General features: G+C 39.4%; 6 protein-coding genes across 6 annotated transcripts; all 6 read right to left on the bottom strand.

Annotated features, from left to right (window-relative positions):
- Window positions 1-860: 860 nt before the first annotated feature.
- On the bottom strand, window positions 861-2,299 carry ATC70_012227 (uncharacterized protein; the record flags this gene model as incomplete). The annotated part of the gene is made up of 2 exons (XM_064831408.1): window positions 861-1,997; window positions 2,054-2,299. 2 exons carry the CDS (start codon window positions 2,297-2,299, stop codon window positions 861-863), a joined length of 1,383 nt encoding a protein of 460 aa, XP_064677688.1.
- A 902-nt stretch (window positions 2,300-3,201) lies between these two features.
- ATC70_012226 (uncharacterized protein) lies at window positions 3,202-5,484 on the bottom strand (the record flags this gene model as incomplete). The annotated part of the gene is made up of 4 exons (XM_064831407.1): window positions 3,202-4,815; window positions 4,873-4,946; window positions 4,999-5,091; window positions 5,145-5,484. 4 exons carry the CDS (start codon window positions 5,482-5,484, stop codon window positions 3,202-3,204), a joined length of 2,121 nt encoding a protein of 706 aa, XP_064677687.1.
- A 2,217-nt stretch (window positions 5,485-7,701) lies between these two features.
- Window positions 7,702-8,929, bottom strand: ATC70_012225 (uncharacterized protein; the record flags this gene model as incomplete). Its single annotated transcript, XM_064831406.1, has 7 exons — window positions 7,702-7,793; window positions 7,860-8,230; window positions 8,291-8,329; window positions 8,390-8,499; window positions 8,563-8,698; window positions 8,766-8,841; window positions 8,902-8,929. The coding sequence occupies 7 exons, from the start codon at window positions 8,927-8,929 to the stop codon at window positions 7,702-7,704; spliced, it is 852 nt and encodes a 283-aa protein (XP_064677686.1).
- A 232-nt stretch (window positions 8,930-9,161) lies between these two features.
- NTF2 (Nuclear transport factor 2) lies at window positions 9,162-10,222 on the bottom strand (the record flags this gene model as incomplete). Its single annotated transcript, XM_064831405.1, has 9 exons — window positions 9,162-9,217; window positions 9,272-9,350; window positions 9,413-9,497; window positions 9,553-9,664; window positions 9,718-9,790; window positions 9,845-9,861; window positions 9,918-9,987; window positions 10,043-10,101; window positions 10,156-10,222. 9 exons carry the CDS (start codon window positions 10,220-10,222, stop codon window positions 9,162-9,164), a joined length of 618 nt encoding a protein of 205 aa, XP_064677685.1.
- Window positions 10,223-10,452: 230 nt separating this feature from the next.
- ATC70_012223 (uncharacterized protein) lies at window positions 10,453-12,017 on the bottom strand (the record flags this gene model as incomplete). The annotated part of the gene is made up of 6 exons (XM_064831404.1): window positions 10,453-10,788; window positions 10,856-10,980; window positions 11,041-11,092; window positions 11,148-11,366; window positions 11,428-11,617; window positions 11,671-12,017. 6 exons carry the CDS (start codon window positions 12,015-12,017, stop codon window positions 10,453-10,455), a joined length of 1,269 nt encoding a protein of 422 aa, XP_064677684.1.
- Window positions 12,018-12,298: 281 nt separating this feature from the next.
- Window positions 12,299-13,747, bottom strand: GAD2 (Glutamate decarboxylase 2; the record flags this gene model as incomplete). Its single annotated transcript, XM_064831403.1, has 4 exons — window positions 12,299-13,252; window positions 13,309-13,405; window positions 13,461-13,559; window positions 13,617-13,747. The coding sequence occupies 4 exons, from the start codon at window positions 13,745-13,747 to the stop codon at window positions 12,299-12,301; spliced, it is 1,281 nt and encodes a 426-aa protein (XP_064677683.1).
- Window positions 13,748-17,639: the final 3,892 nt, after the last annotated feature.

Raw genomic sequence — 17,639 nt, 5'->3', positions numbered from 1 at the left:
CATATTTTGCATATGAAAGCCTCATAAAAGTGATTTCAGAAGTTGCTTTACATCGAGAGAACATTTTGACCCAATACATACCATAGTAGAAGTCTTTACTTTCAAGGTGAAAAATGCGATTGTTTGATTTTCGATGAAAACCATAAGGTACCCCTCATGGCTTTTGATCGATTTTTGGCCATGTTTTTTAGTCCCCCAAAAAGTTGAGCAAATGTGTCAGGAAGTTACTGCTACTCGAGTGCAATTGCTTGGTGTCACTCCAGCGGCTCAGAAAGGCCTACACGTCAAGATATTAAAGCTTGAAAACTGCCCAATTTGGTTGTATTTTTGCTTTGTAGCGTTTACTACACGGCATGAATCACACCTTTGGTAGCTGAAATCTTCTGTAAGGGCACTTTTGCAGCGTGTGCAATCTCTAATTCGAATAGGAAGCATATTAGTTTTGGTAAAAAGTAAATTTTTATGAAAAGAAAGGCCGAATTTTTTGCTTGAATGCTATGATTTTGCACCTTCGCGGTACTACGGTAAAACGCTCATTAAGTTCAATTCTATCAAATGTTGGATCAGGTGCTTGAATACTACGATTTTGCACCATCGCTTCGTTACGGTAAAATTCTCTTATTATAGGTCATCGTTACCAAATGTTGAATAAGATGCGTTTTGTTCTTGGAGGAGGGGCTTCTGATTTCTGATTAGTCACTCTGTTTTTCTCATAGTTTTTCATCTTATGACACTATAACACTTTCAACTGAATAGACTATTTACATTATTTATTATAATAACACGGATATATTATGCGGTTGATAATCAGAGGTATGTATTTACAGTGTAGTATTAGTGAGCAAAAATGATTTAGCTTCTTAGGCGAGGTCTTTTACATTCTCCATTGGCTTTTCATCCACAGCAAATGTAGCTGAAATTTGCTCAGTAGAAATATCACCCTCTAGCCTATTCGATTCAACATTAGTTTCAGTCACCTTGCTAGCAACGAGAAAGATCAGAGGAAAGGAGATAAACACCAAAAGCCAACAGATGAGACACTCCCATCTAAGGCGAATAGTTGAGGAATCAATACCGAATGCAGCAGCAGCACCAGCGGATTGCATGGCTTTATAAAAGCCGGCATAACGAGCCAACAAAGCAGGGTCATTCGACATGGCACCCATTAACCAGTACAAGTAGGTTTGGTAAATCGAATCAGAAAAGCCATACATGATAAACAGTACGAAAGGCCCACCAAAACGGCTGCTTGTCCAGCGAATTGGATCATTGTAGTCGGCATCAAAGGTCATCTGGAAAGCGAAACCACCTGCCCAAATGGCCATCAAGGAAATAAACGAAAGTCCTAAGGCAATCAAACCACGCGTACGACGAGCAAAACCCTTATAATCCAACAAGTAACCCATCAGCATGGAGCCAATGACCTGCATAGCCCAGTACAGCAAATCATTCAATGCTCTAGTAGAGGGATCAAAGTAAATGGAGTTAATTCTGAATTGATATGCGTAAAACCAGTTGGAAGCAAGAAAAGCAGGGATCAAAGCAAGCATACGCCATTCTTTCCAGACCTTGAGCACGTTTCTTAGTTCCGTAGTCCAGTGAGTGGCTTTCGCAATAGCTACTCGTGAGCCATCTGCACGGACAACATTACCTGGATTTGCCAATGTAAGAGAGAAAACAGCGCCAATCAACATGACAATGACAAAGGCAGTGTATGTGCCAGTGGAGACACCACCAGTATTGTTTTCCAAGTTCATACCTAGTGCGATCAATGAACCCAGAATACCACCGCAGTTGAACAAAGCCCAAAAGATGGCAATAAACTTTCCCTTGTCCTTTTCTTCAGGATAAGACATCATGATGGCACCTTGACTACTCCAAAAGAGCGCGGCACAGCAGCCGAGAATGGCGCCTGCTGCAACCACGAAACCAGACACTTGCTTACGATCATATACCCAAAACGCAGCTGAATAGATGGCGTATCCAACAGATCCAACCTAATCATCAAAAGAAATGAGTGCTTTGCTTATCAACTTGCTACGCATGTACTTACGGTCAATGTGTATTTGACACCCAATGTATTTGTCACTGAACCAGCAAAAAATCCCACAATGGCAAAACAGCCATACAGAGCACCGTTAGCAGCATCTGTCAATGCCACATTGCTACTCATAGAGCCACCTGCACCAAGACCTGATAATGCATTGAACATACCAGGGCAACACAGACACACAAGGCCTAAGAGTACGATCTGCACAATAGGAGTATTGTATCTTTGAAGATATTTAGATATAAACATGTTGAATGGAAAGGAAAAAAAAAAGCTATTCTTTTAGTTTGGGCCGATTTATATGTTGGAGAGTATTTTTAGCTTCGAATCAGTTTTGCATAGACGCTGTGAAACTTGTTGGTTAGCAAATCCTTGGGTTAAATATCCGAAAGATAGGATCAACAAGCCTTGTATGTTTGATGAGATACACACAACCTATATAGGCCCTGAAAATTATACTTTTGTGTCGAGACTGGATGTGCATACACATGTTTCCAAGTTACCATAGCGACGACATACCGTGGCCCTGACCATATATGCACAGACATCCTTTTGATCTATTTGAAGCCCATCCGCGGAGACCTGAGTTTTTGACAGGTGAACACCAACAACCCGTTTACATGTTTTCTCGTGCGATTCACAATTTACTTATCAAATGCATGTTGATATCGCTAAACATACATTTGTTGAGCTGGTTTTTTCTCAGGAAAAAATAACCCTTCTTTTTCCTCTTCAAAGCAAATGGAATGCAATGGCTCTTTGAATGCAGGGTCCCCTCCTTTCAATGATGTGCTCTAACTCTGTGGTTTTCTCATTTAGGCCATTGAAGTTTTTTTAAACAAGTTCAACGTCTATAAATAGAGCAATTCCTCGGCTTTGATATGACAAATACTCGTATCAATTCTACCTTTTATATGAAATCTGCTCAATACTCTGACAGCAATTGATTTTTTTTTTATAAACGGAGATATTGTTTCATGCTCATCCCACGGAATCAATTATGATATACGTATTAACAAGTCGATCCTACACTGCGGCAACCAGCTTCATGCTATGGATATTCACCTAGTCTATTAGCGCAACAGTCAAAAGTATCACGGATCACAGTACCAAAGACAATTTAAACTTATAACTATACACTTTATTACAATTTACAAATGCCCGTGATCCATTCTGGTCAAAATATTGAACAAGTCAGATTCCTCCAACACAGGCCCACTGTCAGCGCATTTAGCGAGCTCTTTGACAGCTTGACAGAGCTGATCTGTAGTGAAATTACTGAATTTGTCGTGTTGATTCAAAATGAACCAGATCTCGGGGCAATTTAACAAACGAACCTGATTTTGTTGATTTTGGTGGGCAGATGTATTACTACTACTGCTGGCTGCTGGTTTTGTGGAAGGCATTGTTGATGTAGGTGTTGTTGTAGGTGCCGGAGAGGATGCATTATCCGCTCGAACACTGGTATCCGCATCCTTCTCCGTTGTAGCATGTGTCTCTTCAGTAGATCCATCTTGTTTCTTGCCCTTGATGCGTTGTTGTTCTTCAAAAGACATGGGGCCAGTGACGATTGGTACAGGGTAACTGCTGATGGACAAGTTGAGCTTCCCCATTTGATCAAACAAGGGTTCAGATAGTAATCGATCAAACGCATCGTTGCAGACTTCGTTATATAGTTTCTCACAGAATAATTGGCCCTCAGTGTCAATATGGCAATCAAACATGTCAATCTCCAACTGCTGCATCTTTCTGCGTTGCTGCTGTGTATTGACTGTTGAACTGGTCTTGTCGCTCATGATACTGCTAGCATCGTCGTGATACCCATTGGTCAAGGAAGATGGGGTAGTAGCTGATGTCAATGGCACAGTGGCGTTGGAAAGGGACCCACTGCTACTGACACTTGTCACACTGGCAGCTTTCTTGGCTGAGTTGTTACTTTGTGAATTTCCAGGCGATAACATAACCAAATCACTCTTTTTCAGCGACGATTCTGTATTACTGCTGCTGTTATTGGGTCGATGATTTCCGCCGGGTGGATACAATTGAACCAATTCTACGGGCTCTGATCTATTGTGCTTTGAGGAAGAGGAGGAAGAACTACTGGCACCTCCATTGGGTCTCAATGAAGCGGGTGTGCTGATTGAGAAGGTATATTCCAATGGTTGGTTGTTGGTAGGTGGAGGTGGAGGAGTCGATTTGTTTTGTTTGGAGGACACTTTTTTGGATATTGACTTTGCTGATGGAGTAGGGGATGTGCTTTGTATAGCAGCTGACACAACAGGTGACATTGGATATTGCTGCATGGGACTGGAGGCCAGCATCATCATTTGGTTCACGGACGATGAGGTTGGATGGAGAATAGAGGACATGGGAGTTGGCGAATTTGACAGGTACGCAGGAAGTAATAATGGCTGCTGATTGGGTGTTTGTGGTAAGAGAGGAGCAATGTTGGCATAAGGGGAATTTGAGTTGTTCGAATTGGAGGTGGTGCGAGGTGGAGGTTGATGTACAGATGGCGGCGCTTGTGATTGGTATGACTGCATGGGGATACCTTTGAGGGCATAATTCTCGGATTCCAATCGATATATGATGGCTCTTAGTTGCTGATTCTCTCGCACTAGCTGAGCAGTGGCCACTAAATGAGCATCTTGTACTTGCTTAATCTTAATTTCTAACTCTTTAACATATCGCTCTTTTCTTTCTCTAAAAGCTCTTTGAGCAGCGCGGTTTTGTGCTTTTCGTTTCACCTTGGGATCTTGGTCAGGCTAATTTAAGCATGTTAGCCAAATATAACGGCCAAGTTGCGGATCATGAGAACTTACATCAGATAGCGATTCTTCATCAGCCATTGGTTTCCTGCCAGGTCTTTTGTTTAAGGCATCAACATCATCGCTCTCTATGTGCATGACTCAGTAAGATTGGAGTGATGGTAGTCTCTCGACTCTTACCTTGGCTGTCGTCTTCTTCATCTTGGTTGCTTGATTTGGGAATTGTGTATTCTTCTTCTTGCAGCGTGACATACGTCTCACCATCGTTATCCCCTATATAAAATGCCATTAGCACTGGCTCGCATCATGAATATCTCAGGTCCTACTGGCCGCTTTGACAATATTTCCTGTCAATTCCTTCTTTTCGGCAACAGTGAATGAATCGTCCCATTTGCGTTTATCATGAAAGAAAGGGTTGATCTTGAGGTTTAATATGGCATTTGTAGTTGCATTGGATGGCGCATTATTGGGTGAGCTGGTCAATTGAATAGCCCCTTTGGATGTCAATTTGATAGGCTGAGGTGTTGGTGGTGATTTTGGCGAAGTTGATTGATCTATGGCCTTTTCGACCTCTATCGATATATCTGGTGAGGATCTGCAATCGCTCTCGTTCTGATCAGAGTCATCCTGATGATATATGACTATGGCATCACTGGATTTTTTCATGACGTTAGTATAGTTTTTTTTTGTGAAACTTCAAGCAGAGGGAGAGAGTATATCAAGGAGAAAGAAAAAGAAGTAAAGAAGAAAAGGTAAAAGAAAAAGAGAATTAAGTAGTAGATGAAGAGTGAGGCGGAACCAGAAGAAAGCCGTCATGTGTGGGTTTGGTTGCACTTCCCATTCATCTATACCATCTTCTTCTCCAACCAAAACAAAAGCAATAAATTTAAACATGCTTTTGTTCGGTTGCTGGTCTGAGGTTAGCACCGAGTGATTTGTGATATCAATCTATTGGATTCTTCAGCTAACTAGATCTTTCGAGGGCTGCTAAACGCTGCAAAGTCGGTTCAAGATGATGGCGAAACTGATCTGACAATTCTACGTCAAACAATAAGCATTTGAATCATTATGCCTTATATACTTTTGTTAACATATACCGTTGACTACTTTCTATACTAACAAAAGCAGTGGGCAAAAATGTGGCTCAAGATCCATTGCTAACCTAACCCCACCATTCAGGTGCACAAGCTGCTCAAATAGGATGAGCGGATGGCCAAAGTATTTGTAATGAATAGTGCTGGATTGGGTATTCTTTTACCTTGTGTCCTTTCTAAATTTGGGCCTGGGTAATTTTCTTGCACATTTGACATCTTTTGCCAGTGTGGATTACTTGTACTCGATCTCTCGGGATTGGACAAGTGTATCTACATTTTCATTTTTTTTATTCAGGGTGTTACTTGAGAAAAATGGAATATTCTCCCACAAGATCAAAAACAACCTATTCTATACAAAATCCCCAGTTTTGGGATCCCACCGCTACGAAGACTTTAAGCGAGATCCTTTCTTCCTATCTCTGTCCATGAAATTGAATCTCATCTATGATTTTCAAATGGAATCAAATAGATAAGCAAAGTTGACTAAAAAGCTTATTAGATGATCAGCAAAACTGATGCATGTATATCGCTTCCATCATCTACTGAAGTATTTCCACCTCTACTGTCTTACCTTTGCAAACCAAACAGGAGCCTTTATTCGGTATCAACCTTGCTTGTATGACTCGTTGATTTGTTCCGTTTTTCTGCTGAATTTGAACACTACGCAAATATACAAGCTATAATCCATCCGTTTCTACAAGGTTTCCCTCGTTGGGTCTAAATCAACGTGGACCCATAGGCCTACAACGCATTTGGAGTTCTTGTTTGCTTCTCCTTGGCGTTCTTTGGTGAGATTGCTTGTCTAATGTCAAGTTGAGATCGTTGCAAATGACAGATGAGGGACACCAATTACGGAATGATCTTGGACTTTGCACAAACGTTCAGTTTAAAGTTTATGAAATCGTGTACTATTTGTCCAGAACCTTGTATTTCGTGACGAATCAGCAAATTATGTAACTACAAACGTTTAGCCGCCATTTCATCTTTGATAGTGCCTCAAGTATTAAACACCTTTATCTCTAAAGAAATACAATGAAGAGAGCTTATTCTGAAGCATACTCTATGATGTTTCCAAAATGTGGCTCACACTCATTTGAAAATGATCCAGAACTTCAAAAATACATAACGATTACATGGTCGCAAACATGTTGAACCATATTTTGACGTTTTTGTATCACTACGTTGTCATTTCCATCATCGCTTATTACAGGGGAACAGAGAAGCATATATGCCTGGGTCACCCACCTTCTTTATAAAAGTAGTATTCCTTGCAGCCCATTTGAAATGCTATACGTCTCTACTGCTGCTTTTACAATTGATCGGCTAGACTTTTTTTTTTTTGGCTTTCTGTAGAGATCGCTGATCATTAGCGCCACTTTTGGCTACCACCACACCCAATAAATGCATTGAGATCCTTGATTCTAAAAGTAGGCGTACCTGAATCAAATGCAAATACCTACCATGGCATCATTGAATACTTAAAACTTGATATATCAATGGTTAATCAGATTGTAATGGATAATCAGGAGTAAACACGCTTTAGATGTCTAGATTTCAATACTATTTTGGTCCGCTATGGTTCTTCTACTAACTAGAGGACCATTGAAACAGTGATTGCAGCAAAGACATTGTTATTTAACCGTGAAAAGCCTCACGGTAGTAATTTTGGCTATTGTGTACATTCGCCAAAAATCATCCTGATCTTATAAACATCATATAGACGAGCATCACTTCTAAGCTGAGAAGTGCAACAAGAAGTATGGTAGTCTAACTATTATACAGACAGCGTTTATTCTGCAGCATATTTTTTGTTGATGGCATTGAAATTATAATCTAGATCATTAGCAATTGCAGTTTGGAAGGCTGCAATCATAGGTGTCACTGTTATAAAGAAAAGGGAAATTGCTGTTAGCCATGAGTGAAGCCTTCGAGCTGTCGAAATCGTACCTGACACGCAGTTATTCATGAGAGCCCATTTGTCTGTACCAGGTAAGCCATCGCGATCCTTGTTGATAGCAGTGAAGTCAGGCGAAAACCTGAAGCTAGTTCCCTTTTTGTTATCTTGCGCTTTCTTGAACAGCGAGCCATATGTAGCTCTATGAAAATCGGTTATATGAATAGGGCAGCGATAATCCTTCATGGGAATGTTGACATTAAACATCCCATTCTCTGGCCAAGGGGTATCTTCTTGAGAAGAATTGTATAAATGTTGAATAATATCACTCGCTGTTTCGCAGCAAATATTGATGCATTCGGGCCTCTGATTGCAAAAGCAAAAGGAAACAGAAATTGCCTTCTTCTTGTTCAGTACAGCTTCCCTAGAAAGAATGCGGTGTAAACATCTGCCTTCTTGTGCATGACAACAAATGCATGCTTACATGGCTGCACCTACTGTTCCTGATGCAAGTGTGAAAATTCTAGGATGCAATCTTGATTAAGTAAATAGTCAGGTATTACTAAATGCTTTGATACTCTACGTTGAGATGTTTCTGCCAAAGTTGGGACCACCAATCACCAGATCGAACTCTTCATCTCTAAATAGATGGTTCAATGCAATGTTGACACAGGTTGCTGGTGTTCCGCTTAGCTATTTGATACATGAAATGTTGAGTAATCTTGAGCAATTCACAGCATTCATGCCCTGAATTACCAAATAGAAATCATTGTCGTTTTGTTTCTCCTCAGTGATTTGCTTTGTCAGTCTATTAAAGTAACGAAGCTGAATCTCTTGTTTGATCATGAAGGATTTGGCAATCCAAGACTTTTGGCTGTCAGGCAAGCAAACCCTGTGTTATGCGCATGTTAACATCGTGCTTTGATCTCCTGCTTGATAGGATTTCATAAAGCACTTACTTTACGTCCCAGCCTAAATTCTCTAAATGCTCGATAAACGGTAGGATAAATGGAGATTCATCTAAACTTGGTGGCCCTAGATAGATATCAGATCAAGTTTATGCAGCCATTTCTCAGATCGAGAGCTGTAAAATACCATCATCATTGGAAATGAGAACCTTCATGATACTATAAAAAACTTTTCTGAGAGAGAGAAAAAGGGATAAACCTGTCAAAACTGATAAGATCTCTCTTCCATATCTGTATTTGTAAAAATGAAACACAAACTTCGGGACAACATTTTATTCATCGTAGGACGATAAAGTAATAGTAAAGAGATGAAATTCTAAACGAAATTAATTTAAAATGGAAAGTAGATAGCAGTAGATTTGATAGTATAAAGGGAATAAGGCATTATTAACAAGCACATCCACTTGCTTCGGTTTCTGCTGTGTTGAGGTTGATCTTTTGCACTACAATTTTACAGCTATTTAGCGCAGGAAGATTAACGGAGAAGTGTCACTTACTGGAATCCTTTTGTTCATTCTGGCTGTTACCATCAATACCAGGCAAAGACTGAGCAATCTTTCTAAACAGAGTCTTGACCTAGACAGCATCTATTAGCATTGTTTTCATTTTTGATGCATGATCGTTGCTGGTTTATTTACATTGTGGCCTGCTTTGGCACTTGTTTCAATAAACATAACATTTAGTTCCTTGGATCTCTTCTCGGCATCCTCAACCGTAACCTCTCTGTTGAAAACTATGATTAAAGCCTATCAATGCTATACATTTGCGCCGTATTTACCTCTTGTCGCTCAAATCAGACTTGTTTCCGACGAGCACAATAATAACATCATCGCCTCTTTCAGCTCTAACATCATCAATCCACTTGGATGTATTCATAAAGGATTGGCGATCTATACAAAAGTTAAGATCTACCTAGCTATACATTAACGATGGAGCAGCTTACTCGAAATGTCATAGACAATAACAGCGACAGATGAATCACGAATATAACTAGGGATCAAGCTACGGAAACGTTCCTAAATGCAAACATCAATATACTTCTTTAGCCTACAAATTTGAGAGTGCTTTACTTGTCCTGCTGTATCCCCTATGGTATCCACTATTTTAGTACATTGCAAAGCATATTCTTGGGCACAAACTTACATAATTGCAAACGCACAGTTTTGTCTTCTAAATACATTGTTTTCGATAAGAAATCGATACCGATAGTAGCCTTGGTACAAGTCAGCTTACAGATAATGAAATACCAACATTTTTATTCAACTTACTTGGTATGTATTGTCAAACGTATCATACATGAAACGAGTGATGAGGGATGTCTTTCCGACTAGGATGTATAAATCAACATTTTGCCCGCGAGCTTCAAGTATTTTCACCTTACCACTCTGTTCTCCAAGGAAGACCAACTTGTATTTTCTCAAAGGACTACTGAACTCTGCGCTTGCCATACTTTTTTGTTATTCTTTCGAGATGAGAGAAAGAAAAGAAAATGTAAAAGAGTGCAGTATGCACACAAACAAATTTGGGTCTCAAAACATTCATCATGTGGAGTGTCACTTATTCGCTGTGACTGAGGCATGAAAGGATGGTTACCATGACATGACACTTGAGGTAAAGGTAAAACGACAGTGAGAAAGGGGGAATCCATTTATTCTTTCAATTTTTACAAATGCATATACTACTTCTTGCTGGCAAAGGCTTCAGTTGCCCATTTTGCCATATCAACATCGACATCTTCGTATTTCTTAACAAAAGGATGCTCTAACAAATCAGCGTATGTTGGTCTCTTCATTGGATCCTTTTGGAGACATGAATTGACGAAATCACGGGCTTCTTCTGAAAAAGTATCAGCTGGTAAACTGGGTGGTTCATCGTCAATGATTGCTTTTAGTTGTGCAAACATATTATCGTATTTATAAGGATAATGCCCGATAGCGATCTCTACAAGCGAGATGCCAAGAGACCAAACATCGGATGATACTGAGTATGTGTTTGCTGCTCTAATTCTTTCAGGCTATTACAAAAAAAAAAAAAAACTCGAATTGAATATCTTGTACTATATGGACTCGATGTTTACTTACTGCCATATAACTCTGGCATCCAATGTTTGTTTTTGCTAACGATTTCTCGAGTTGACCTGATACACCAAAATCACACAACTTGACTTGGCCCTTTAAATTTGCAAGCACATTTGTTGGTTTAACATCTGCCAGTCAGTTTTCTGTTAATACACAATACGCACACTTGAAAGGTCGAGCCATTTTACCTCTATGAATGATGGAAAGCTCATCCTTCAAGAATTTTAGGCCTTTGACCATCTACGCTGCCATTGTCAGTCATTTCCTCGTCTATCACTGTGAGTCATGATTTTACCGAAATGGTGATCTTTGCCAAGACGTCTTCAGGTACGCCTTCACCATATAATTTATCAAGAGAGCCAGCATCCATATATTCCATACAGTAGTAAACGCAGGATTCAATAAAGAATGCACCATAAAATTCTACAATGTATTCGCCTGAACTCTTGTGCAAAATGTCTAATTCCATCAAAATTTGATGCAGCTTTGTTTCATCCAATTCTAAGCGGATTTCCTATGCCAACACACATGTGAATACGCTACTCGAAAAGCTGCAACAGACGGTAGAGACAAACCTTCATTGCCATTGTCACATTGGTTACTCGATGCTTGACTTTTTGTACAGTACCATACTGTCCTTTTCCGAGTTCCTCTTGCAATATAAGATCGTCCATTTTGATCGTGAAACTGTTGCCATTACTGAAATCAACACCGTCTGCGTGAATAATGGCTTTACCAGAGAAATTCAGTTTACCAGAGGGATCACTAATACAGCATATTAGAAACATATCCAGCAGATGCATTCAGTTACACTTTACACGTATTTCGAGAAATTGGCAAATGGTGTCTGTTCTGGCTTTGGAGATAAGCCCAACTGAGACAGATTCAAACCTGGTCTTCCCATTCTTCCACCACCAGGTCTGTTGCGCATGCCACCTGGAGATGGACTTGGGCCCTGACCAGGAAGAGGACTTCTACCAGCAGGACTATTAGAGCCTGATAAAGGAGGTAGAGCGCCAGGTCTTCCGCTCATGGGAGGCAAGACTGAGCGACCTCCTGGTGGCATTCTAAGTGGCATAGGTCGTGGTGGCATCACTCGAGTGGGTTTGTTTTCTTCATTGTCTTTATTCAATGACAAGTTTGAAAATGATTTGTCGAGATCCATTACGGATTAAAGTAAGAGAAAGTAAGAAGAAAAAGAGGGAGAGGAGAAAGGAGAAAGGAGGTAAAAAAAAAAAAAAAAAAAAAAAAAAAAAAAGAAAAAGAAAAAGAAAGCAGAGCATTTATTCCAAGCAGCCAGCAAAGTTAACCAGAAAGCACCAGCGACGATTCTTGTGCGCATCTTAAAGTGACGTACATCATTGCCCAATGATTGTATCAATGTTACCATGAAAAAAAAGCTTAACTATAACGAGACAACGTAAGACTGACGTTATACTGCTTTACTCAGTAGGGTATCTTGACAATGCTGTCATTTTGCGATCTATCAATTATGACAAGACCAACGCCCACCAGAGTGTAAATGCACTGAATGGCTTCTTGCTCCGAATGTCCTCGTTCTTTAGCCAGATCTTGTACAAATTGAGTCAAATCCGCCAAGGCCATGGATTCATTGTGCCTTTCCAGTTCCAGTAAGATGGATGCCATCACCTTTGATTCTTGATTTGGTTGGAAAAGACTCGGGACTGCAGGTGCACCTTTTGGAAAAAGGGCCCTGAGTTGATCGGGATGTGGTGTAGATTGATTCTGATGTTCACCGTTCTGCTGAACAAAATTTAAGGCTCTATAATAGACATGGGGAAATACGCCAGTTCTGGACGCACTCGACTCTATTGTTGACACTAATGGCTGCAATTCCTCATAAAGAGATCTAGATAATTGAGGAACATTCCTCAAATTTGGTGAAGCTGTTCCTTGGTGGTCTGAGTGCAGTAGTCTAGCGGTTTTCTGTAACAACGGTAAACTGTCTTGTGTTGCTCGTCTGATGATTGATTTGCTCATTGGCTTAATTGCTCGTTTGATTATCGATGTGGACTCGCTAGGGCTATCTTGCTCCAGCACTAAAGCCTCCCACTCCTGACGATACTTTGACATTTGTTCTTGCAAAAACGACTTGTGATGTTCTGTTGAGAGGAGGATCATTTGACTTAGGGTTTGCTCGATTTCCTGTTGCTCTTTTATCTCTGCAGTTCGGCCTTCTATCATATTTCGACGTGCACTCAATTCCAGCGGTAGGGCCTCAATTTTCAAAGCCTTTTCATTCTTTACTTGATCGAAGTCTAACGCTGATTGTTCGTTTGAGCTATATTCATTTACGCCAACATTATCCATATCAATATCGCCATCATCAGTATGCATTGAATCGAGCCGCTTTATTAGCTCTTGTTCTTCGGCTACCATCTAGAATCATTCGTGTTGGATGCACTTGTCAAGCAACTTTACTTTGAAATTGTTACCTTCTTTAGGACTTTACGATGCGACTCGATGCTTGATAGCTTTTCCTCAAGGGAACGAGCATTCCTTTCAGCTTTTGCTTTTGTTTCAAGAGAGACACTAGACATAACATTGAATCAATACTTGCAGAGTTTGATCAGTTGGGAATGACTACCTGGGCAAATCCAATTTTGCTTTTAGCTGCAGCAATTTGTGTAAATCTCTGCTTTTGGCTGATTTACTGCTAATAGCTTCATCCGAGCTCTGTCGCAATCTATTGAGTCGTGTTGGTCATGGTGAAAACTCATCCGTTTTGGTTTACATTGTTTACTCTTCTATCGTTGAAGTGCCAGCACATAGGCCTTGGAGCAGTAATTCATGAGGTGTAGGCTCTCTTAAAAGGATTCGTTTACGTGTCTTTACATCTGCAAGAATAGAAGGCGAAGTCTTGTTTAATTGCATTGATATGCTTCTCCTTGATTCAACAGTGAGTGCGTCTAATGTATTTAAAAAAGACATGTTGGGAATATAGGAACTGAAAAAAAAAACCCCCCCATTGTTGTGTGGTTCTCAAGTTCAAATGTTAGATTAGAGCCACATTTACGGTGACTGAAAATCGAAACGCGAACGATTGACAGCTCAACAAATCAAGTACACACTGGGCATTAGACCCTATAATGGCAGAGTAAAGATCTAGAGCATTATCTACGGATGAACCCTATAAAATAAACAAGACGATCATCTTTCAATGTGTAATAAGTGGAGACACAAAGATAACCTGGCTACTAAAATAGCTCATGTGCTTGCTATTAGCCTAATTTTTCTTCATCTGGGGTTTTAGCCATCCTATACGGGTAGCAGCCATAACGAATAGACAAACGCTCTATTTATTGAATAGAATGAGTTGTCTGGTAACTACCTTTGCATGCTACAGTCATCAGTTTAACTGCTGGGCATCTCTATCCATTGCTTTTAGTAGGCCTCAGGGCTTGCATAATTGATTCAAGCAATCATTGATATGACGAGCATAAATAGACGAATTTTTTATCTTCTTTTCCCCATTCATTCATTTACATTTGAATTAACATCAGGCATGTCTTTACACTAGCCGATCTATCTCGCTACGCTCGATGTCGGCATCATCCTATGGGCTCTCGCCAAAGACATTTTAAATTAGATATAATAAAAATTTGGTATATCAAGTAGATTTTAAACAATTTATTATTAGTTAGTAAAAGAAAAAAGAAGGTTATACTAGAGCCACCAGGAGGAGAGGAGGTGTCTCCCTCAGCATCCTTTTTGCTTTCACTGATATCAAACGAAGCCTATTATTGGGACGACATGAAAGAAAATTCAAATTTTATTCAGCATTTGTACATCACAATTGCCATTTTCTGATAATAGAACTGTCATATCATTCACTACTGCTGATGCTCTTAATAAGATGACAACATAAAGCTGGCTATAAGTAAATACAGGAATTGTGTAAGTTCTACAATGACCTTTCTGAGGTATTTTCATTGCAAAAGACACCTTCACGAAGCAAAACTCCCCAAAAAAAGTATTTGCGCTAAGAAACTGTCCTTTCAATTTCATGATCCCCATTTAATCAGCATCGCAATCATCATTGTCATCATCAGAAAGGCATTTAGGTCAGCCAGCAGCAATGCCGCCGCCAAAATTGATTCAAACTCATTTAATCTTTTCTGTTCAAGATTGGACAGATGTTGTCTTTTTTCGACCTCTTTAATTCTTTTTGTGATATTCGACTATATAAACTGTAATGATCACCCTACGCTTCCTAATACATTCTTGAAGTACTTTTCAAGGCGCTTCCAATAATGTTAATTGTAACAAGTGATTTAATTGAAATTATTGAGCAATTTAATGAAGTTTGAAATGAGGTTTTTAGCGAAAATAGCCATATTTTGCATACGAAAACCTCTTAAAAGTGGTTTCAGAAGTTGCTTTGGATCGAGAGAAACATTTTGATTTGATATATACCATAGCAAAAGTCTTCATTTTCAAGGTGAAAAATATGATCGTTTGATTTTCGATGAAAACCATGAGGTACCCCTCATGGCTTTTGGTCGATTTTTGGTCATGTTTTTTTAGTCCCCAAAAAGTTGAGCAAAGGTGTCAGGAAATTACTACTATTCAAGTACAATTGTTTGACGCTATTCTGACAGTCTAAAACGGCCTTGAACGCAAGAAAATGCGGTCAGATTTTGCTGTATCAAGGACACTAAGGACTAGAAAGGGAAAATACTAATACGCTGCTTGCCCGTATATGAAGTAGCTACGTGTATATGGATGTAGAGCATCACATAAGAATCAGATCCACAGATAACATGAAGGGTTTTCATGTGTAAATGGAGGGCCAAAATGAAAGTAGCAATATTTTGATAAGATACGCAAGGGCAATCGGTAGCGCGAATTGCCACTGCGCAGGTTGGTTCTCACCGAAGCGAAGCGAAGGTAGAGAGCTATCCAAAGCATAAACACTCATCGCTAGTAGTAATTAACAGTTGGTTTATAGCATTTTAAACAGAAAAGCCTTATAAACTAGTCGCACAAAATGTTACAATACAACTTTATTGGATCTAATCGCATGTATAATAAACTTAATCCAAAAGCAAATAGTCTGAATAACTAAAGTCTCCATAATAAGAACTGTCTTGCTCTTCATCTCTGACTGATTCCCTTTGGACCTTGACATCTGAAAATACCTCAGTATTGTCACTTAGAGTACTTCGTACGACGAGTGTCGGTGCAGCAGTGATTGTCAATGTAAGCATGGCAAGTGTAAAACCAGTGATTGATATAGGTTTCATGGTGTAGCCTTATATATTGCAGATATTAAAAGATGTGTTGAGGAAATGCTGATCTTTTTGATGGTCATATTTATATCAATCCAAATGTCAGTTTAGCAGCGCCATCATCTTGTTTGTTGTGATGGAGAGAGGTCATCATACACTCATGCAAAATAATAACTTCTGCTGTTACATTGCATAGTACATACACAGAAGAGAACAAGGGCTATATTACAGCGATGCACTACAGATTTGATGTGTACATCAATTGATTTAGGGACTCTAAACATGACCGACGTGCTGCATGAACGATTTTATTGATTTATCGTAATCATGTTGTGTCTCACATACATGCTGATCTATATATTTATGCCTGCTTATAATAGCCTTCGCTCAATATAAAATTTAGGAATATAGAGGTAGTAGGTGTGCATCAAAATTCTTTGCTCTCTCAGTCTTGCAAATTTATCACATGTAGTTTGGCTACTTTTAATACCAAAACGGAAAAGGCGTTATTTGACTTGAGAGATTACAAATAGAATTCATAACAAGCCTTACCTCTTGATTTCCTTCAAGCATCGATGCATTGTATATCAACAGAATAATTTGTTGGGCTAGATCAATGCTTTATATGAAGGAGGCCCGCTGAATTACACAAACGAGGGAATGTGAATGTGAATGTGAATCTGCATTGACCGCGATCAGATTAGATTGAAAGCAGTAGAATTGAAAATACCGTCAAAATGTTGGTAGCACTATCTATGACTAAAGTATTAGCCAAATATTGTGATTAGAGTAAAAAGCCAGAATTAGGGTATATCTAGAAGTATATGATACAACGGTTCATGCAGGTACGAATTTAATAGGAAGATACCGACGTGTATGTCATGCATCAATAAAATTCTCAGAGCTCATAGCCTTAAAAATACGTATACAGCTGTACATTATTAAGAGCAGATAGAATGATTCATACGCCCATTCACTTCTGAAGACTCGCTACTCACGGAACTGCTTAATGATAAAGCTTTGATCGAGCCTCACAGTACAAAAATACATAAAAAAAATATGCTTTGAGTGTTAATTCAAAGAGACTCTATGCAACTTTGCGCGCAACGTTTTGAATCAGGTAGCTTGATAACTCGAAATCATTGACTGGGGTGGGCAATTTCTCAAATGGCATATGAATTTGCCTTTGGAGAAGCATTTTTCAGTGTTGAGGCTTTACATACAGAATAGTTCCTATCCAGCGCCAAAGGAAGTAGTCAAGCTGAACGATATTAGCGTCAATTCGCAATTCCCTTCTCATTAGCTTCACAAACCTCAGTAATCTCCATAAGGAAGGCATTTTGGCAGTGATTGTAATTTTTATTAAATGACCGCTCTACATTCTATCTCGATTCGTTGATTTTGATTAATTTGCGACTTGATCGATCTATTTTGAGGGATTCGATTATATAAAATGTGATGATCTTCTAATCCTTCCTTAAGCTTTCTAGAAGTATTTTTCAAGGCGCTTCCAATGGTACTAACTATTAAAGGTG

The sequence above is a fragment of the Mucor velutinosus genome, assembly GCF_035048745.1.
Source record: "Mucor velutinosus strain NIH1002 chromosome Unknown tig00001569, whole genome shotgun sequence".
NCBI classification, from domain to species: domain Eukaryota; kingdom Fungi; phylum Mucoromycota; class Mucoromycetes; order Mucorales; family Mucoraceae; genus Mucor; species Mucor velutinosus.
The sequence above is the reverse complement of the archived record's forward strand: the minus strand, read 5'-3'. Positions and strand labels throughout refer to the sequence as shown.